The 22,957-nt window shown below is 43.3% G+C and overlaps 1 protein-coding gene across 2 annotated transcripts in view; it reads left to right on the top strand.

Annotated features, from left to right (window-relative positions):
* ADCY1 (adenylate cyclase 1) overlaps positions 1-22,957 on the top strand; it is a 763,759-nt gene that overhangs the window by 153,716 nt on the left and 587,086 nt on the right. For both annotated transcript variants that reach the window (XM_075827013.1, XM_075827012.1), the window contains exon 2: positions 9,074-9,223. In XM_075827013.1, the coding sequence (XP_075683128.1) occupies positions 9,074-9,223 (150 nt within the window). The remainder of the gene's footprint in view (positions 1-9,073; positions 9,224-22,957) is intronic.

The following is a 22,957-nucleotide window of genomic DNA, read 5'->3' as shown; positions in this document are numbered from 1 at the left end:
GAAACTATACTAGTGCTCTGCTCCGAGACTCATACTCTGGGGAAGCCCCTGACATCACTGTCCATATATTGACAGTATGTCAGGAGCAGAGCAGGGGTCCCAGGCAGAGTGCTAGAAGCGTCTCTGCTTCGGGACTCCGGCTGGGGAAGCCCCTGACATCACTGTCCATATATGGGCAATGATGTCAGGAGCAGAGCAGGAGTCCTAGGCAGAGTGCTAGTAGCGCTCTGTCCGGGACTCCTGCTCTGGGGTTTCCCCTGACATCACATTCCGGTTCAGGAGGATCCCCTGATGTCACTGTCTATGGACAGTGACATCATGGGCTCCTCCAGCAGAGGTATCCACGGCCAAAGCATGGCATCTACAGGGGGCTGTGTGGCATCATTTACAGTGGGCTGTGTGGCATCAAGTACAGGGGGGGGGGGCTGTGTGGCATCAAGTACAGGGGGGGCTGTGTGGCATCAAGTACGGGGGGGCTGTGTGGCATTATCTACATTATCTGTGTGCCTCCCTGTGTGGCATTATCTACAGGGAGGCTGTGTGCCATCATCTACGGGGTGGTGTGTGGCATCATGTACGGGGTGCTGTGTGGCATCATCTACAGGGAGGGCTGTGTGGCTCTATCTACAGGGGGCTGTGATGCTCTATGTACAGGGGGATGTGTGGCATTATCTACAGGGGGCTGTGTGGCTCTATCTACAGGGGGGGGGGGCTATGTGGCACTATCTACAAAGGGGCTGTGTGGCACTATTTACAAGGGGGCTGTGTGGCACTATCTACAAGAGGGCACTGTGGCACTATCTACAGGGGGCACTGTGGAATTATATCTACATGAAGCATTGCGTGGCAATAACTACAAGGAGCAGTGTGTGGCAGTATCTACATGGAGCAGTGTGTGGCAATATCTACAGGGGGAACATGTGGCATTATCTACAGGAAGAAGTGCGTGGCACTCTCTACTAGGGGCAGTGTGGAACACCATCTATAAGGGGCACTGAGTGTGGCACTATCTACGCTGGTTTTTACACTACCAGTAGTGGTCAGCACATATCGCCTATACCTAGTGATAGAGTGAGACATCACCTGCCTGTATACAACCGGAAAACCAGAGAGATACTGGCTACCAAAATAGTTGTCAGCCAAACTACTGCAGAAATTTTTGTTTGTTTATTTATATGCAGAGATTCTGGAAGCCACACCCCATCGGATAAGCCAAACCCCTATAAGACATACCCACCAAAGATGCCACACCCTAAGTGTCCCTGGAATTTTTTTACATTTTCAAATTTGTTGGCAACTATGAGAGACTACTGCACATATCAAGAGCATGCCTACATCACTTTCCCATATATTTCAATGATTTGGTTTCTGTTTCAGTTTTAAGCCTAACTTAGTTGTTTTATCTCCAGGTGCCTTTTGCAAAGCAATTCTCTGAAACTGCTTGTCAGAGCTCAGAGCAGAGGCTAAGTCACAATGGCTGCTCCCATAATCATGTAAAAAAAATTATATAATACAGAAGCAGATTTTTTTTGTATGTATTTTTAACCCCTTCAGGACTGAGCCTGTTTTGGCCTTCAGGACGAAGCCGATTTTTCAAATCTGACATGTGTCACTTTATGTGGTAATAACTTCAAAATGCTTTTTTACCTATCAAAGTGATTCTGAGATTGTTTGTGATATGTCTACTTTATGTTTGCATTGTTTTTTAAACATTTTTTTATTTTTCTAGGACGTTACAAGGCTTAGAACTTTAGCAGTGATTTCTCATATTTTCAAGAACATTTCAAAAGGCTATGTTTTCAGGGACCAGTTCAGTTCTGAAGTGGCTGTAAGGGCCTTATATATTAGAAAGTCCCCATAAATCACCCCATTTTTAAAACTGCACCCCTCAAAGTATTCAAAACAGCATTCAAGTGTTTTAACCCTTTAGGCATTTCACAGGAATTAAAGCAATGTAGAGGTGAAATTTACAAATTAAATTTTTTTTGGCCACAGCAGGTTTTACCCGAGAAATGCAACTCAATATTTATTGCGCAGATTCTGCAGTTTTTAGAAATATCCCACATGTGGCCCTAGTGTGCTAATAGACTGAACCACAGGACTCAGAAGCAAAGGAGCACCTAGAGTATTTTTTGGCCTCCTTTTTGTTAGAATATATTTTAGGCACCATGTCAGGTTTGAAGAGGTCTTCTGGGGCCAAAACAGTAAAGCCCCCCAAAAGTGCCCCCATTTTGGAAATTACACCCTTCAAGGAATTTATCTATGGGTATAGTTAGCATTTTGAACACACAGTAAAAATCTACTTTTTTCTGAAAAAACGTAGCCATTTTTAATTTTTACAAGGAATAAAGGAGAAAAAACACCCCAACATTTGTAAAACAATTTCTCCCGATTACGGAAATACGCAACATGTGGTAATAAACTGCTGTTTGGACCCACAGCGGGGCTTAGAAGGGAAGGAGCACTATTTGGCTTTTGGAGCTCAAATTTAGCTGAAATGGTTTTCGGGTGCCATGTCGCATTTGCAAAGCCCTTGAGAGGCCAAAAGAGTGGAAACCCCCCAAAAGTGACACCATTTGGGAAACTACACCACTTAAGGAATCTATCTAGTGGTATAGTGAGCATTTAGACCCCACAAGTCTTTTGCAGAATTTATTAGAATTAGGCCGTGAAAATTAATATCAACATTATTTCCACTAAAATGTTGAATTTTTTCAATTTTACAAAGGATAAAGGAGGAAAAAGCACCCCAACATTTGTAAAGTAATTTCTCCCGAGTTCGGCAATATCCCCACATATGGTCATAAATGTTTTTTCATTTGAAAGTAATTAACCCTTTCCGGATTGAACCATTTTTAGTTTTTCACTCCCCGGTTTCCAAGAGCCATAACTTTTTAATTTTTTCCGTCAATAGAGTTGTGTTAGGGTTTTTTTTTGCGAAACGAGATGTAATTTTTATTGGTATAATTTTTTGGTACATACAACTTTTTGAGCACTTTTTATGAAATTTTTTGGTAGAGCCAAAAAATAGCGATTTTGCCGTTTTCAATTCTTTATTTTTCACGGCGTTTACCGTGCAAGTTAAATAATTGTATATTGTAATAGTTCTAACTTTTACGGACGTAGCGATACCAGTTTTGTGTATTTTTTTTTCTTTTTTTACATTACTTTAGAGAAAAAATGTGAAAAGTTTTTTTTTGGGACTTTAAATATTTATTAAATTTTTTTCACTAATAATAACTATTTGTGTTTACACATTTTATTAGTCCCCCTGGGGGACTTGAACCAGCAATCAGTAGATCGCTGGTACAATACACTGCAATACTAATGTATTGCAGTATATTGTCATTTTTACAGGCTCCTGTAAAAGCGCGACCGCTGTTCCTGTCCGTTAGTCCTGGTTGTCAGCTCTAATACACAGCTTGACGCTCAACGCTTGTGCTCGCTCCATACATTACCCCACACACTACAACATGCTATGTCGTGATGCGCGAAGGGGTTAATGTGCAGCGGATGGTGCAGAGTGAAAATTTCAATTTGATGTGCCATTTTAGTGCACAATATGTTGTGCCCAGTTTGTGCCACTGAAGAAAAATACCTTATAACCTATTAACCGGGTTCTCCCGGGTATGGCGATGCCAGATCTGTGAGCGTAAACAGCTGTTTGGGCACACTGTAGGGCTCAGAAGGGCAGGAGTGGCATTTGGCTTTTGGAGTGCAGATTTAGCTTTGTTGTAGTTCTGTTTGGCGTTTTGAGGGTATTTCAGTTTATAATGTGGGGGCATATGTAATCTGTGCGGAGTACATCAGGGCATAATAAGAGCGTATAATAATGTGGTAGATAAATAATAATCCGCAGATATGTGGCCGGTGTCGCATTGATAAATGGTGCCCAATCTTATCCGCTTTTGGAATACTGCACATTTTGCATCGCCATATTCTGAGAGCCAGAACTTCTTTATTTTTTCTTCACCGGAGCTGTGTGAGGGTTTAGTTTTCATTGGTACCATTTTGGTGTACATGCAATTTTTTTGATCACTTTTAATTCCATTTTTTGGCAAGCAAGGTGACCAAAAACCAGCAATTCGTTCACCCTGGGCTATAAATTACCATGTTACTTTATTCTGCGGGTCGATATGAGTACGGCGATACGATATGTATATAGTTATTTTATGTTTTGCAGCGTTTGCGCAATAAAATCACTTATTTATAGAATAATACATTTTTTGTGTCACCATATTCTGAGAGCCATAACGATTTTTCAGTCAAAAAAGCTGTGTAAGGGCTTGTTTTTTGTGGGACGGGTTGTAATTTTTATTGGTGCCATTTTGGGGTACATGCGACTTTTTGATCACTTTTTATTGTATATTTTGGGAGGAGTGGTGACCAAAAAATTGTGATTCTAGCGTTGTTTTTTTACTTATTTTTTTGCGGTGTTCACCGTGCGGGAAAAATAAAATTATAGTTTTATAGTTGGGGTTGTTACGAACGCGGTGATACCAAATATGTGTACTTTTTTTTAACGTGTTAATTTTTTTCCTATAATAAAAGACTTATTATAGGAAAAAAAAGAAGTGTTTTTGTAACTTATAACTTTTATTTTTACACTTTTTTTAAAACATTTTTAGTATCTTTTTTTTACTTGTCCCACTAGGGGACATTTAGACTTGCAGCTCTGATCGCTGCTAAAACACATTACACTACCTACGGAGTATAATGTATTCTAACTGTCATTGTGACGTAACAGTCACTCTGACAGGAAGCAGTGGCGTAGATATAGGGGTCGCCTGGGGGGCCCCGTTGCCATACAGCATGCTTGTTAAATATATTTTCTGTGCCGTGTAGCCGGCACTTCCTGGTTACGGTCACATGGTACACTTAGTGTACCATGTGACCGTGTTGTCATGTGACACGTCTTCCAGCCAGTGCAGTGGAAGTGTCGGTGCGGAGGACTCCAGGTGAGCTACAGAGTCTGTATTGTAATGTATTGTGTTGTGTTGTGTTTTATTGTGTTGTCTTGTAATGTAATGTATTGTGTTGCCTTGTAATGTGTTGTGTTGTGTTGTCTTGTAATGTGTTGTATTGTGCTGTTTTCGGTGGAGGGGGGCACGTTAAATTACAGCCCCCCCTCCTCTCTCCACCGCAAACTGCACAAAACAACACAATACATTACAAACTGTGGGTCGCGACCCCCTGGGTAGTCGTATGAAGACCTCCGGGGGGTCGCGAGTCACTCACCGAGGTCCCGGTTCTATTCAATGCTGGAACAAGGAGCGAACGTCTTGCTCCAGCATTCACTGTGCCCTGAGCGGCTCGACGCAGGCAGGCGGGATGTAGCGTCATCATCGGTCCTGTCTGCGCCGAGTCACTTATAACACACACCGGAGGAGGCGAGGGATAGGTAAGTAATTATGCTATTTTTCTATTATGCACATATGGGGGCATTATACTGTATGGGGGGCTGATATTGTGGGGGGCATTATACTGTATGGGGGGCTGATATGGAGGGGCATTATACTGCATGGGGGGCTGATATGGCATGGGGGCTGATAAGATGGGGGCATTATACTGTATGGGGGGGCTCATATGGGTGGCATTATACTGCATGGGGGGCTGATATGGCATGGGGCTGATAAAATGGGGGCATTATACTGCATGGGGGCTGATAAGATGGGGGCATTATACTGTATGGGGGGCATTTTACTGTATGGGGAGCTGATATGGGGGGCATTATACTGTATGGGGAGCTGATATGGAGGCATTATACGGTATGGGGAGCTCATATGGGGGGAATTATACTGTATGGGGGGCTGATATGGAGGGGTATTATACTGTATGGGGAACTGATATGGTGGGCATTATACTGTATGGGAGCTGATATCGAGGGGCATTATACTGTATGGGGGGCTGATATGGAGGGGCATTATACTGTATGGGGAGGTGATATGGGGGGCATTATACTGTATGGGGGCACTATACTGTATGGGTAGCTGATATGGGGGGCATTATACTGTATGGGGCTGATATGGGGGCACTAAACTGTATAGGGAGCTGATATGGGGGGCATTATACTGTATGGGGGGGCTGATATGGGGGGCATTATACTATATGGGGAGCTCATATGGGGGGCATTATACTGTAAGGGGAGCTCATATGGGGGCATTATATTGTATGGGAACCTCATATGGGGGGCATTATACTGTATGGGGGGCATTTTACTGTATGGGGCAGCTATGTGGGGCATTATACTGTGGGGGCTGATATGGGGAGCGTTATACTGTATGGGGCATTATACTGTGTGGGGGCAGCTATGGGAGCATTATACTGTGTGGGAGCATTATACTATGGGGCTGTTGGGCAAGGCATCTGGGCATAGGCGTGCGCAGGAGTCTGATGATGGTGGTGTTGGGAGGGGTGGGGGGCCCAAGCTGAGTTCTTACACCCTGGCCCATGAGCCTTTAGCTACGCCCCTGACAGGGGTCCTCATAGGCTTCCGTGCATGGCAGCCCGGATGCCATTTTCTGGCCTCCGCTTGCTGTGACAAGGATCGCCAGCCCCCGCAAATGCATGTGGGGGGCTGCCGATCTGCTCTAAACCTCTTCAATGCAGTGATCGCAATCAACCATTGCATCAAAGGGATTAATTGCCGATTTCAGCGGCAACGGGACGCTTATCGGCAACGGGGAGGGCAGGGCAGACACCCTACACAGTTAACCGCGGCAGCGCCGCGCGGCGGTTAACTGTTAAAGCGTGATCGGATCTGCACACCCAGGTGCGCAAAGTTACTGCTCACCTTCACGTGAATTTATGCCCAGGTGCGGGAAGGGGTTGATTGGTTGCCAAATAAGAGCTTACATTCTCTAAGATTGATCAGTCAAATTAATTGCGCCTTTGCGGTCCGTCGGTATACAAAAAACCCTTGTTATGCATCTGTGTCTCATCCCGACTCACAGATCCACAAAAATTAACCAGTTTTGGTGAATCCGCAAATCTCGAACGTGAAATCGTTTGTTCTGAGTTTTTGCCGTCTGGATTTGTGGTCCTTGCACCGATCTGTGTAAATCACGGTCGTGTGTATGGGACCATAGATAAAAATGGGTCCGCAATTTATCCGCCAAAATACGATCGTATGCATGAGGCCCAGGACTTCTGCTACAACTGCTGGGCATTCATTTGCTACTGCAAAGGTATGTCCACACGTACAGGGATTTTCCGCAACGGATTTCATTGTGGAATATCCGAAGTGTAATACAGTAGCACCAGAGTGGATGTGATTTGAACAAAACTCACCCACACGCTGCAAATTGACCTGCGGTGCGTTTTTTAATCTACTGCATGTCAGTTTATGCTTTTGGAAACACTGCTTTTTTGTTGCGGGTTTTCTCCATTAAATTCAATGGGAGGTAAAACCTGCAACAAATAGCATATGTTGTGATTTTTGGGGCATAAAAACTGCGATTCCGCCGCAAAAATTGCAACTCAGAAATAAACCCAAAAAACTGCTACCTACACCATTCTACGTAGTCATGGCCAGCCTCCTGGAGTGACTTTTCATCCCATGTGACTGCTGCAGCTAATAACAGGCTGCAGCGGTCACTTGGGATGAAACGTGTGCTGCAGTTTTCCGCAGCAAACCGTTTTTGTGCGGTTTTTCGACCGGGATATATGTGTAGTGACTTCAAGGGTTCCCTTGAGGAGCGGGATCCCCGGCCAGAGCATTGGCAACGCGATACAGTTGACATAGGGAGATACCTTCGGCCACACGGGACAGTGGAACACCGTCCCGAATCCGGGACTGTACCGCTGAACCTGGGACGGTTGGGAGGTATGAATTTTATTCCCGTTTTATCCTTCATTTTGGATATTTATAAAATATTTGAAATAAATCTATCTAGATTATAAATGGTGTTTACGTACCTGACAAAGTTCATATTTCTTGGCTTCACAATGGCAGTGCTTCAAGCATCTTTACCTGGTGACCCAAGTCTAAGTTATCATCTCCTCAGTTCACATCTAATCATAGATACTGTCTTACCATGTTGTCTTTAAAGTGTACCTGTAGTTTCATTTGACTTTTCAGGATAAGTGTGTGTGTGTGTGTGTGTGTGTGTGTGTGTATGTGTGTGTGTGTGTGTGTGTGTGTGTGTGTGTGTGTGTGTGTGTGTGTTAACACTATTTCTGGCCATTTGACTGATTTTGCAATTTTTATCAGTTTTCCCCTTCGTGCATTTCTCTATTTTGGTTGTGATAAAAAGTTCCTATGCCTGTTGTTCTGCCCTTATCTCCTGCACTTCCTGCTCACTCTCCCCACTCCCCTCCCCATAGGCTGCCATAGGCATGTGTAATCTGATACATGTGAGCTGCAGTCCGACTCCAGACGTATAGAACTTAATTTTCAGAGTGAAAGTCAATATTATGTACATTCATTTTGCAGGAGGAATATCTGCCTCAAAATTCAGTTTGTAAGTTTGAGGCAGATTTTCCTCTTCCTTCACGACGATTTTCGCTGCGTTTTTCGCTGCGTTTTTCGCTGCGTTTTTCGCCCGTGGCCATTGAGCACCGCGGGCATTAAAACATCGCGAAATACGCTTTCTCTGCCTCCCATTGAAGTCAATGGGAGGTCAGAGGCGGAAGCGCCCGAAGATAGGGCATGTCGCTTCTTTTTCCCGCAAGGCAGTTTTACTGCTCGCGGGAAAAAGACGCCGACGCCTCCCATTGAAATAAATGAAAGGCATTTTCGGGCCGTTTTCGCCGAGTTTTGCGACGCGGTTCCCGCGTCAAAAAACTCGGCAAAATACTCCGTGTGAACATAGGGAGTGGGAGCAGGAAAACAGACAGATAACAGCAGAAAGAGGCATTTTTCTCTGATAAGATATATTACAAAGTAGTAATAATTTGTTATAATCGCCTGTACTATTAATTTATGCAAACTTTGTTGAAATGACAGTGCCCATTTAAAAATAAGGCTGGATTTTACTTCTTAACTATTAAAATTGCATTGAAATGTAAATATATTTTCACAAAATATGTCTTATAATTCACAATGCTAATAATAACTCCTTGTTTTTTTCAGCTTGTGGCCAATGCTATTCTTTTTGTCAGTGTAAATTTGTCTGGGGTCTTCGTGCGGATTTTGACAGAAAGGGCACAGAGAAAGGCGTTCCTCCAGGCCAGAAACTGCATAGAGGACAGGCTCAGGCTGGAAGATGAAAATGAAAAACAGGTCAATTAAAAATTTCTGTCGGTTTTCATTGTATTGTGTACTAACATTTAAGTTGTCAGGCTGTTATCTTGTTGATAATATCTATCTATCTATCTATCTATCTATCTATCTATCTATCTATCTATCTATCTATCTATCTATCTATCTATCTATCTATCTATCTGTCTGTCTGTCTGTCTGTCTGTCTGTCTGTCTGTCTGTCTGTCTGTCTGTCTGTCTGTCTGTCTATCTATCTATCTATCTATCTATCTATCTATCTATACATGTTGTAGCGTCCATGGCCACGGGCCGTCGGGTTTACTCACCTCCCGACGCCCGCAGCCATGGATCCGTGAGCGCTAGTCTCCATCTCCTTCCTATGAGACGCCAGTGCTCACTTCCGCTCCGTTCTGCTGTGTCCCGTAGGGTGCGCGCGTGCGCGCTCGTGCCCATCCTTAAAGGGCCAGCACGCGCACATCAGGAAATCATCATCAACGGCCCATGATTTCCTGGTCTATAAGAAGGCCACAGCCCTTCTGATCCTTGCCTGAGCGTTGTTAGTTTATCCCTGTCTGTCTTGCAAATGGTCCCTTAGTGTTTCCCGTTCCAGTTGTTACCCGTGCCCTGTTACCTGTTCCTGTATCCCGTACTGTTCTTGTTCCTGTGCCTACCAGTGTTGGAGTCGTGTCTACTGCACCTGTCTGTCTGTCTGTCTGTCTATCTATCTATCTATCTATCTAGCAGACAAAAAATGGCGACAGCACCCTGCAACACTAATGCCACCTAAACCACTAAATATAAATAAATATGCACTAAAGCTAAATCTACTTACAAATAGGGAGGTTCTTAGTGCACATTTTGATCAAAAAGTGTTAGCCCACCTGCCACGACAAGGCGACCTCTGTAAGGTGGGAACCTACGCTGCACATACACCCAGAACTGGGACTAAGCCTACATATATACCTGGGGATGGTAGGATCCAGCATTGAACTGATTAAAATCACCCAGGGCAGAATGGGAGGAGTGCAAGAACAACAAGTGGAGGCAGTCACTAACCCCACATATATGGATCACATAAACACAACAAAAAGTTGAACAGCACATTCCAACTAAATGATACAAAATGTATGCAGGTGCAAGAACACCTGTGACTGCAGAAATACAGCAGACAAAAAATGGCGACAGCACCCTGCAACACTAATGCCACCTAAACCACTAAATATAAATAAATATGCACTAAAGCTAAATCTACTTACAAATAGGGAGGTTCTTAGTGCACATTTTGATCAAAAAGTGTTAGCCCACCTGCCACGACAAGGCGACCTCTGTAAGGTGGGAACCTACGCTGCACATACACCCAGAACTGGGACTAAGCCTACATATATACCTGGGGATGGTAGGATCCAGCATTGAACTGATTAAAATCACCCAGGGCAGAATGGGAGGAGTGCAAGAACAACAAGTGGAGGCAGTCACTAACCCCACATATATGGATCACATAAACACAACAAAAAGTTGAACAGCACATTCCAACTAAATGATACAAAATGTATGCAGGTGCAAGAACACCTGTGACTGCAGAAATACAGCAGACAAAAAATGGCGACAGCACCCTGCAACACTAATGCCACCTAAACCACTAAATATAAATAAATATGCACTAAAGCTAAATCTACTTCCTGTGCCTACCAGTGTTGGAGTCGTGTCTACTGCACCTGTCTGTCTGTCTGTCTGTCTGTCTGTCTATCTATCTATCTATCTATCTATCTATCTATCTATCTATCTATCTATCTATCTATCTATCTATCTATCTATCTATCTATCTATCTAAAAAGAAAATTCAGCAGCACTCCAACGATCAAGGTGAAAAAAGTGAAATTTATTGTGCCAACATGGCAATGCAACGTTTCCGTCCCACCTTGGGACCTTTCTCAAGCAAGGTGGGACGGAAACGTTGCATTGCCATGTTGGCACAATAAATTTCACTTTTTTCACCTTGATCGTTGGAGTGCTGCTGAATTTTCTTTTTGGATATACGTATGGTCTTTGGATCGGGACTATCAGCTGGCACCCTCCATTACTGGAACCTGCAAATTTAATTAGAGTGCTGCCGTTTTTCTACTGGTATCTATCTATCTATCTATCTATCTATCATCCACCAGTTTCTTATTGTTTTCTTATCACTAAGATATAAAATTATATATTATAGTTGTATTATACTATAGTAGTTACTGCATATACTGAAAAATAGTCGTTAACCCCTTGGCGATATGTCAAGTACTATTACGTTGCTGTCACCAAGGTCTTAAGGCAACACAACGTAACTGTACGTTGTGTTGCTGGTGCGGGCTCAGAAGCTGAGCCCGCACCATCGCCAGCTGGTCTCAGCTGTATATGACAGCTGACATCCTGCTGCATGGCCAGGTCCGGAGCTAGCCTCCAATCCGGCTGATTAACTACTTAAATACAGCACTCAAAAGCGAGCGCTGCATCTATGGGGTTTACCAGCAGATCGGAATACAGTGATGCAATTGCGACGTTCCGATAGCTGCTTTGGCAGACCAGAGGCCTAACAATGACCCCCTGTCTGCCAAGTATGGAAGCCTGTTAGGTCCCGCTTGGAGGGCGGGGCCTAAAAAGCGTCTGGCCCCAAAAACAAGATGGCGCAGGCTCAGAATCTGAGCCTGTGACATCAACCGCCGGTGTCTGCTGCATATTACAGCTGACACCCTGCTGTAATGGCAGGGAATGGAGCTAGCTCCGATCCCTGCCATTAACCCCTTAGGTGCTGCGATCAAAAGTGATTGCGGCATCTAAGTGGTTTGAAGCAGGGTTGCCGATCGTTGCTATGGCAACCTGAGGCCTAACAATGGCCTCCAGGTCTGCCACGCATGGAAGCCCATGAGACCCCGCCCAGAGGCGGGCTTAATAGGCTTGCTGTGAGTGAATAGCTGTTTTTTTACTGAAAAATAAAAAGATTATGGCTCAGAGTATGGTGACAAAAAATAAATTATTTAAAAAAAGTGATCTCATTGTGCAAGCGCTACAAAACAGAATTCAGTATAAAACAGTATACATATGGTATCGCTGTAATCATATCGACCCGCAAAATAAAGTAATATATAATTGATAGCGGTGAACACTGTAAAAAAAAAAAAAGAATAAAAAACTTTGTCAGTCTTGCTTTTTTTTTTTCTCAAATCTGTTTTTATTGTAAACACTGAGGTATTCAATCAAAAATCACAATGTGTTTTAGTATCAACAATGCAAAAATAATTACAGTACAATACAAGGAATGCAAAAACATTCGATCCGAACATGAGGCATAAACAAGGGGGGGAAGACATATTAACAACATGCAACAATATGCAATACAAAGTTAGGATCTAATTGGAAATAATTCCAGTATGAGTATGTGAAGGTGTATCGACGGCCTAAGTAACAAATAGCATATGTCTCCAATGAGCTTAAACTAAAGTTTGGGACCGAAGTGTTTTTTGAAATTCTCGCCAAGGTTTCCACAAATTCAAATATTTGATGTGGTTACCAAATTCCCAGCAAGCCAACTCTTCCATTCTCGAAAGTTGGTGCACTCTATCTATCCATTGTACTATAGGTAAGTTATATTTAGAGGGTTTAAACTATTGGTTGGGGAGCCACAGCAAAATCAATTCAGGGGACATCACAATGTCAATCCCATATATTTGAGTAATGTGTTGTCGAGCCATGCTCCAAAAAGGTTGGATTCATTCGCAGTAGTACCAGATATGTGAGATAGTGCCTATACCCGTACCACATCTCCAACAATTTTCATCCAGCAAGAAACCCATCAATTTTAACTGGTGGGGTGTTTTGTACCATCTAGTTAGTTTTATATGAGTTTCAGATGGCGTGAATTGGGTTTTAAGTTCTTTTTCCCATGAGGTCAGATAATTTCGTTTAGTTGGGGCAGACTGAGACATCAACCCAGTATACAATTTAGAAAGCAGTCCTTTTGGAATTCTCAGTAATAACAAGTAATTATCCAGCCTGTCAGTGTCTTGAAGTGGAGGAAGTAAAGGTTCTGCAAACCTCTCAAACCAATATTTAAAGGATCTTTCATGTAAAATAGTAGTAGCCTGTAAGTATGGACTGTGTAATATTGAACTCAAGGTCGGAATTTAAGTTTTATCTTTGCGATGAGGGGCACTATACACCGCTTTACACCACTTGTAGATTGGACCAGGGGAAGATTAAGGATGTTTGTTTCTTATTAGCATAAACTGGTATTAAGCTCATAGGCATCAGCGGGGAAGGACCATTATTCAGCAAATTATAGGAAAGGTATTCCTGATAAACTGCAATAGTACCCTGCGTACTTAGACTGTGAATCTCGTTCAGTGGTTTAATACTCGACCAAAGTAGAGAAGTCCATCCTCTCCCGGCATATGTCTCTCAATATGAAGGTGTGGTGCTTCATCCTGAGTTCTTACTAAAGAAAGCCATCTAGCGAGGTGGTTTGCTCTATAATAAGTCAACATGTCTGGCATGGCAAATCCACCTTGTAATTTATTCTGTTTCAGCTGCGAAAAGGATATTCTAGCTCGTTTATTGTTTCGAACAAACCTAGAGAAAATGCTATTTATTTGTTTAAAAAGGCTCTGTGGTAATTTATTAGGGATGGTTGACAAGGTATATAGTATTTGTGGCAAAATATATGTTTAAATTAAGTTATTTCGTCCCAACCAAGGTACATAGGGTATTTTTAAATGCGAGATTTGTGTGGACATTTTATGTAAGAGAGGTTTATAATTATATAAATATAGCTTTCTAGGGTCCGAAGGGATATTTATTCCTAAGTATTTAATTGTCGTTGGTGGCGATTTAAAAGGTACCAACAATTAAATTTTATCAATGGTTCTCTTGGGAACCGTAATATTGAGTGCCTCAGATATTTTAAGATTCACTTTAAAAGTAGATATACTCCCAAATTGTCTGAATATTTCCAGAAGTCTTGGAAAAGCCTGAGTGGGATTTGTTATGAAGATCAAAAGATCATCAGCAAACGCCGCAGTGGAATGTGTCAGTGGGCCAATTCGAAGACCTTTTATGTCTGACGATTGTGTAATATTTTGTATTGTGGTCTCCATGACCAAAACGAAACGCGAGGGAGAGAGAGGGCACCCCTGCCTAGTGCCATTGCTGATCTCAAATGTTGGGGAGAGAGTCCCGTTAATTTTAATTCTGGCATGCGGGACTTTATACAGCGTAAGAATAGCCTTAATTAAAAGTGCTGGAAAGCCAAATCTCTCCAGGGCCATAGACATATATTCCCAGGCCACTCTATTGAAGGCCTTTTCGGCACCAGTGCCCAGAAGTACCAGTGGTATTCTGTGGTGCTTAGGGTAAGAAATAGCATTTATCAATCTAGTGGTGTTAAATTTTCAAAGCCAGTTTGCTCAGGAGAGATGAGTCTTGGCAGCAGTTTACCTATTACGATGTGCTAAAAGCTTCACCCACCATTTGACATCTGCATTTAATAGGGATATTGGTCTATAACTACTGCATTTCATGGGATCCTTTCCCTCTTTATTTAGTATAGTGATGTATGCTTCCATCATTTGTCTTGGTAGATCGTTCCCTTCCAAAAGAGAGTTGCATAATGACTCAAAATAGGGTAAAAGGACATCACAAAAGGCTTTATAATAGGAGATAGAAAGGCCATCAGGACCCGGGCTTTTACCACTAGGAATAGTTAATAAGACTGCAGAGATCTCTTCTGCTGTGAAGGGCGCTATCAAGGATTCACGGTCAGCCATCGATAGGTGGGGTAGATCGATGGAGTCCAGAAATGTTGACATACATTTTTCTTTTTTATATATATTAGGTCCTGACATCATGGTGTCTAAATTGTATAAAGATGTATAAAATCTATGAAATTCCTGCGCAATTTCAGATGTATCTGAAACCACTGCACCTGTATTCGATTCTATCTGAGATATAAACGTTTTGTCTTTTTGTTTTTTGACAAGTGCTGACATAATTTTAGAGTCCTTGTCTCCGTGAGCATAATAATTGTATTTGCATCTCTGAAGGGCCTTCACTTCCTTGACATTCAGGAGATCCTTTAACTCGTTTCTGAGTCTGAGAATATCTAACTGCGTCTCTGAATTTAGATTTTTTTACTCAGATTTTCCAAAACTGAAATTTGATTAAGAAGAGAGTCCATCTGCGCCGTTCTAGCTTTTTTTTATTCTAGCACCTAAGGAGATCAGGACACCCCTCATGTAGGATTTATGTGCTTCCCAGATGATGGGTATCGGAGTCTCCGGAATGTCATTAAAGAGAAAGACTTCATTAAGCTGTTTTCTTAAAAAAGATACACGTGTGGGGTCACTCAGTAGAGTGTCATTGAGCGACCATGACCAGCTCCTGCTAGGGAGAGAAGGAATCGATAATGTAACAGAGACAGGTGCATGGTCAGATACAGTTATCGGGCAATATCAGCAGCTATAATACCCAATATGTGCCTTTCTGTGATTAAAATCTTATCTAAGCGATGATAGGTACCGTGAATATGGGAGAAGTAGGAGTAATCTTTTTTGTCAGGGTGGAGTAATCTCCAAGTGTCAATAAGGTGTGAGATGGCCAAGGCCTTTTTTATTTTTCTCATATTTCTATGAGTGATTGTGATTTAGCGGTGGTGTCGAGATTAGAATCTAAAATACAATTCAGATCTCCTACCACGATTATTAGTCCCTCTACGAACATTTGGAGTTTGTCTGACTTGGAACCCAGCCAAAGGCTTTCGTTTATATTTGGAGCATACAGGTTAGCCAGAGTCACCAGTGTATTACCTATCTTACCTTTTACAAAAACGTATCTCACGTTAGGATCTGCCTGGTGTGCCATTGTTACAATCTGTGGGTATGTGGACCCACTAGGCCACACCGCCGTAGCGGGGAGGCAGCTGGCCAAACAACAGAGTACTCAATAATACAAAGTCCAGCACAAGGGTACCTGACTAGTTCAGACAGTCGCAGTGGCTAGGCACAGATGGTACTACAGACGGCAGATGATGCAAAGCGTGGCACATGACACCAGGCGTGGTGTAACAGCAGGCGTGACCAGAGGCACAACACGACTCCAACTTCTAATGCACAGGAATGCAGGATACAGGTAGCAGGTACGGGAACACTGGAACAGGATAACACTAAGGAACCATTTGCAAGACTAACACGGGTAAACACAACAACACACAGGCAATGAGTGAAGGGGCAGGGCCCTTATTATTTTCATGTGCGAGCGCTGGCCCTTTAAGGCCGGGCACGGGCGTGCGCGAACACCCCATGTGACACAGTTGAACGGAGCGGAAGTGAACGTTGGCATCTTCTGGGGAGGAGATGCGGCCTAGCGCTTACTGATCCATGCCTTGGCCGTCAGGGGGTGAGTAATCCCGGCGGTCCACGGCCATGGGCGCTACAGCCATCAGAGTAAATGGGATTCACTTGTTAATGCCCATGCAAGCACCTCCTGACGCTGATGAATGTGTGCTATGAAACCAAAGGGGGAAAAGAGTATGGGATAAATCAGGTACATGTAAGTGTCTGATGTGGGTTTCCTGTAAAAAAGATAATCTCAGCCTGTGCTTTTTACAAATTACTGGATACCTGGCTTCGATTTTACAGATACAATTTTTATCATTGCCATCACCATAGAAATGCGGCAGGAAGTATGCACATTCCTTGGAATTGTCAATAGTCACATAATAAAGGGGAAGGGAATATAACTGGGTATAAGTAGTAAAACTTGTCCTATACACAAAGTGCATAATAGTAGTCATTATACCTCTGTGAAAGTGTAGCAATACCACATAAAGAGCGTCTGTCACAGTGTCAAACAGAGCGTGACATGTGGTAGGGAAGTGTAGAACACAATAGTCAAAGTAAATAGAAAAGAAGAGTATGTGTGTCAGTTTGTAGTGAGAGGAGCGAGACATGAGAACAAATGCACTCTCAATAATACATATGTAACTAGCATTTTCACATAAACAAATTAGCAATCTTGGTCGATAAAGATTGAGTTAAATGCAAGAAGAACAAAAAGTATCATATACAAAAGAAACTTGTAAAACTTTATAGCGATAAAACAAGGTGTAAGTCCCCATGCACACAAACGTAAAAACGCCCGTAATTACGGGCCCATAGACTTCTATTGGCCACGGGTACCTCCCCATATGCATACGGGAAGGTGCCCGGGCCGTTAAAAAATATAGAACTTTAGGCCGTATTTACAGCATCGGCAGGCCCATAGAAGTCTATGGGGCTCCCGTAATTACGGGTGACTGCGTGTCTGCACCCGTAATTACGGGAGCGTTGCTAGGCGACGTCAGTAAATAGTCACTGTCCAGGGTGCTGAAAGAGTTAAACGATCGGCAGTAACTGTTTCAGCACCCTGGACAGTGACTTCCGATCACAATATAGATCAACGTGTAAAAAAAAAAAAAAAAAGATGTTCATACTTACCGAGAACTCCCTGCTTCTCCCTCCAGTCCGGCCTCCCGAGATGACGTTTCAGCCAATCACAGGCCAATCACAGGCTGCGGCGGTCACATGGACTGCCGCGTCATCCAGGGAGGTCGGACTGGATGTCAAGAGAGGGATGCGTCATCAAGACAATGGCCGAGTAAGTATGAATTTATTTTACTTTTACTGCGGAAAGGGCTGTCCCTTCTCTCTATCCTGGACTGATAGAGAGAAGGGGCTGCCGATTACTGCAGTCTAATTTTGCAGCCAAAATGTGCCCGTAAATACGGGTGGAATACGGGTGACACCGGACCCGTATTTACGGGAACGGGTCCGTAAATACTGGTGCAATACGGGTCGAATACGTGTGACCAAGGACCCGTATTTACGCCAGTATTTACGGGAGAAAAAAATAAGTTTGTGTGCATAAGGCCTAAATCAGTTGCAAACTCACGTGACCTCTCAGTTCAAGTTCTTTTTTCTTCAAAATCACAGTCAATCAGGCCTTGCAATTAATGTAATCAATCCAGAGTTCTGAACGGATTTTCAGGTCACTGAAGAGGCGGCTTGTACCACCAGTCTCCGTTTTGGAGATTTCCCTTTAGTAGTAATAGACCATTTAGCCTGTTGAGGCAGAATTGGAAAAGGGCTTGTAGATGTATTGGAAGCCAAGAGGATATAGCCAATGGCGGAATATGTAACAACTGCCAAACTTATCCAGGTCGTCTGGATGTCTGACAATAATTTGCCTTACACCCACTCATGGTAGATAAGCCAAATGGGTATAGGCAACAAAATGGTACTTTCTTTTCCCGCATCATATCTTTTAATGGCTTTAGTAGTCTCCGCTTGGCTGAAGTGCTAGGTGCCACATCTTGGAAGAAAATAACTTTAGCTTCTTCAAAGATTATATCAGGATTCTCTCTAGCTCTTTGTAGTAGCACTGCATTGTTTACGTAGCTTAATAGGCCACAAATCACATCTCTTGGTGGATCCGGTGCCAGAGGTTTAGGGAGTAAGGCTCTATGAATTCTTTCAATAATGATTTTGCCCGCTCTTTCTCCTCAGAGAAGGTCAGAGAATATCGTCATAGCTGTAGTTGGCAAGTCATCCGGAGCAATGCTTTCAGGTAGTCCCCGTAGCCGAATGTTTTACCTGCGGCTGCGATTTTCCTGATCCTCTATCATAAGAAGAGCGTTGCTTATGTGGTCTTGTTGAGCTAAAATATTAGTTTGAGCAATTCCACTATTCGACAGAATCGAAGATTGCATAGCCTCCAGAGTTTCAACTCTATGCCCTATATGTTTCAACTCTGCTTTAATATCTGAGAGTTCTTTTAGGACCGGTGATAGGGCTTGTGCCCAAAAAATTTTTAAAAACAATTTGTTGAGTTGACAGGTGTTAGTGCCTGAAGATTGGTCCGAAGCACAACTTTCACCATGAGAGTTCAAGCACTTCCTCCGGAATGTGTTTAAGTTGGCCTGCTGGCGAGGCCGCTAGTTTATTTTTCATAATTTTTCTAGATCCTGCTGGTTTTTATGGTGTTTAGGTGTGTCCAGAGTCTTCTTGACTCTGTCTTTAGTTGATTTGACCATTTTAACATTCAGGCAATAGAGAGTACAAATGTTCCTTAAAAATGGAAATGTATTAAAACATGACCGCCCACGACACACAAATCAGATGTGTGGTCGTAAACTGGTCAGATGGATACAAGTGTCTCGTCTGTTATTTAAGGCAGTACAAATTGAAGATATATGCTGAAGTCCAGATAAAAATTAGGGCAAATCCCTGTAAAGTTTAAAGATGAACACTCCTCTAAGCCAAAATACCCTAATGAGGGTAGAAACAAACACAGTGGGGGGTATTGTGACACTTAGGCTGGGTTCACACGAGGTCATTACGTCCGTAATTGACGGACGTATTTCGGCTGCAAGTACCGGACCGAACACAGTGCAGGGAGCCGGGCTCCTAACATCATAGTTACAGTGAAGGAAATAAGTATTTGATCCCTTGCTGATTTTGTAAGTTTGCCCACTGTCAAAGTCATGAACAGTCTAGAATTTTTAGGCTAGGTTAATTTTACCAGTGAGAGATAGATTATATTTAAAAAAAAACTGAAAATCACATTGTCAAAATTATATATATTTATTTGCATTGTGCACAGAGAAATAAGTATTTGATCCCTTTGGCAAACAAGACTTAATACTTGGTGGCAAAACGCTTGTTGGCAAGCACAGCAGTCAGACATTTGTAGTTGATGATGAGGTTTGCACACATGTTAGATGGAATTTTGGCCCACTCCTCTTTGCAGATGATCTGTAAATCATTAAGATTTCGAGGCTGTCGCTTGGCAACTCGGATCTGCAGCTCCTCTCATAAGTTTTCGATGGGATTAAGGTCTGGAGACTGGCTAGGCCACTCCATGACCTTAATGTGCTTCTTTTTGAGCCACTCCTTTGTTGCTTTGGCTGTTTGTTTCGGGTCATTGTCGTGCTGGAAGACCCAGCCACGAGCCATTTTTAATGTCCTGGTGGAGGGAAGGAGGTTGTCACTCAGGATTTGACGGTACATGGCTCCACCCATTCTCCCATTGATGCGGTGAAGTAGTCCTGTGCCCTTAGCAAAGAAACACCCCCAAAACATAATGTTTCCACCTCCATGCTTGACAGTGGGGATGGTGTTCTTTGGGTCATAGGCAGCATTTCTCTTCCTCCAAACACGGCGAGTTGAGTTAATGCCAAAGAGCTCAATTTTAGTCTCATCTGACCACAGCACCTTCTCCCAATCACTCTCAGAATCATCCAGATGTCCATTTGCAAACTTCAGACGGGCCTGTACATGTGCCTTCTTGAGCAGGGGGACCTTGCGGGCACTGCAGGATTTTAATCCATTCCGGCGTAATGTGTTACCAATGGTATTCTTGGTGACTGTGGTCCCAGCTGCCTTGAGATCATTAACAAGTTCCCCCCGTGTAGTTTTCAGCTGAGCTCTCACCTTCCTCAGGATCAAGGATACCCCACTAGGTGAGATTTTGCAAGGAAGCCCCTAGATCGATGTCGATTGACAGTCATTTTGTATGTCTTCAATTTTCTTTCTATTGCACCAACAGTTGTCTCCTTCTCACCCAGCGTTTTACTTATGGTTTTGTAGCCCATTCCAGCCTTGTGCAGGTCTATGATCTTGTCCCTGAAATCCTTAGAAAGCTCTTTGGTCTTGCCCATGTTGTAGAGGTTAGTCAGACTGATTAATTGAGTCTGTAGACAGGAGTCTTTTATACAGGTGACCATTTAAGACAGCTGTCTTTAATGCAGGTACCAAGTTGATTTGGAGCGTGTAACTGGTCTGGAGGAGGCTGAACTCTTAATGGTTGGTAGGGGATCAAATACTTATTTCTCTGTGCACAATGCAAATAAATATATATAATTTTGACTATGTGATTTTCTTTTTTTTTTAATATAATCTATCTCTCACTGGTAAAATTAACCTAGCCTAAAAATTCTAGACTGTTCATGACTTTGACAGTGGGCAAACTTACAAAATCAGCAAGGGATCAAATACTTATTTCCTGTACGACGCTAGGAGTCCCTGCCTCGCTGCCGGACAACTGTCCCGTGCTGTAATCATGTTTTCAGTACGGGACAGTTGTCCCGCAGCGAGGCAGGGACTCCTAGCGTCGTACATAACTATGATGCTAGGAGCCCGGCTCCCTGCAGTGTGTTCGGTCTGGGACTTGCGGCCGAAATACGTCTGTCAATTACGGACGTAATGACCTCGTGTGAACATACCCTTACTCAGAAGCTTGGGAACACTGAATCTTGGAAGATGGCTATATCCCTGGAGCTCTGATGCTCACAAGATGGCGGACGGGTCTGCAGGTGCTCCGAGTCGGTCAGCACTAATGTATAAGGTAACCTGCGGTGTGACAGGCTCACCTTTGCCCGCAGAAACCGTCCAGTACTTTTCCGGCAGAGAATGCAATCCGGGCAGCAGCGTCTAGTTGCACACTCCATTCCGGTGTGAAAATTGAGGCTGCGGTCTCATGCTGCCTATAGGCCTATAGGCCTCAAACGTCCTTGTTAGAGATGAGCGAACTTATGATAAGTTTGGTTCGGCTGGTTCGCCGAATTTCATGAAAAAGTTAGATACGGACCGAACTAGTTCTGACCGAACCTGTAATTGGAGCTCCCGTAATGACGGGTGGCTACATGTGTGCACCCGGCATTACGGCAGCGTTGCTAGGCGACGTCAGTAAATAGTCACTGTCCAGGGGGCTGAAAGAGTTAACTGATCGGCAGTAACTCTTTCAGCACCCTGGACAGTGAATTCCGATCACAATATAGAGCAACATGTAAAAAAAAAAAAACGTTCGTACTTACCGAGAACTTCCTTCTTCTTCCTCCAGTCCGGCCTCCCGGCCGTTGCCTTGGTGATGCGTCCCTCTCGACATTCGGCCTGACATCCCTGGATGACGTTTCAGCCAATGTGACCGCTGCAGCCAATCACAGGCCAATCACATGCTGCAGCGGTCACATGGACTGTCGCATCATCCAGGGATGTCGGGCTGGATGTCAAGAGAGGGACGCGTCCCTCTCTTGACATCCAGTCCGACCTCCCGGGATGACGATTCAGTCCAAGTGATCGCTGCAGCCAATCACAGGCCAATCACAGGCTGCAGCCAATCACAGGCCAATCCCAGGCTGCAGCGGTCACATGGACTGCCGCGTCATCCAGGGAGGTCGGGCTGGATGTCAAGAGAGGGACGCGTCACCGTTGCCTTGGTGATGGTGCCTTGGTGATTTTTTGCGGGAGGAGTTGTAGTTTCTAGTGACACCATTTAAAGTACCATTTAATTTACTGGGAAACTGAAAATAAAATTCTTTGCAGGCTGAAATTGGAAAAAGCTGCGATTCCTCCATTGTTTTTTGGGTTTCGTTTTTAAGGCTTTCACCGTGCAGTAAAAACAACAACTTAATTTTTTTTCAGAGACTTAATACGATTACGGTGATACCAAATTTATACAGTTTTTTTTATATTTCACTACTTTTACAAAGTAAAATTTGTTTGTTAAAAACAGGCATCAGTTTTTTTTATTTTTTGGTCGATTGAGCGGTGTGAGGGCTTATTTTTTGGGGGACGATCTGTAGTTTTTATTGGTACCATTTTTTTTTACATACAATTTTTTTATTCCTTTTTTTTTAACCAAAAAAACAGCGATTTTGGCGTTTTAAATTCCTTATATTTTACGGCGTTC

This window comes from Rhinoderma darwinii, chromosome 5 (assembly GCF_050947455.1).
Source record: "Rhinoderma darwinii isolate aRhiDar2 chromosome 5, aRhiDar2.hap1, whole genome shotgun sequence".
Lineage (NCBI taxonomy): Eukaryota > Metazoa > Chordata > Amphibia > Anura > Rhinodermatidae > Rhinoderma > Rhinoderma darwinii.
Note: the sequence above shows the minus strand (reverse complement) of the source record. Positions and strands in the feature narration are given on the sequence as shown.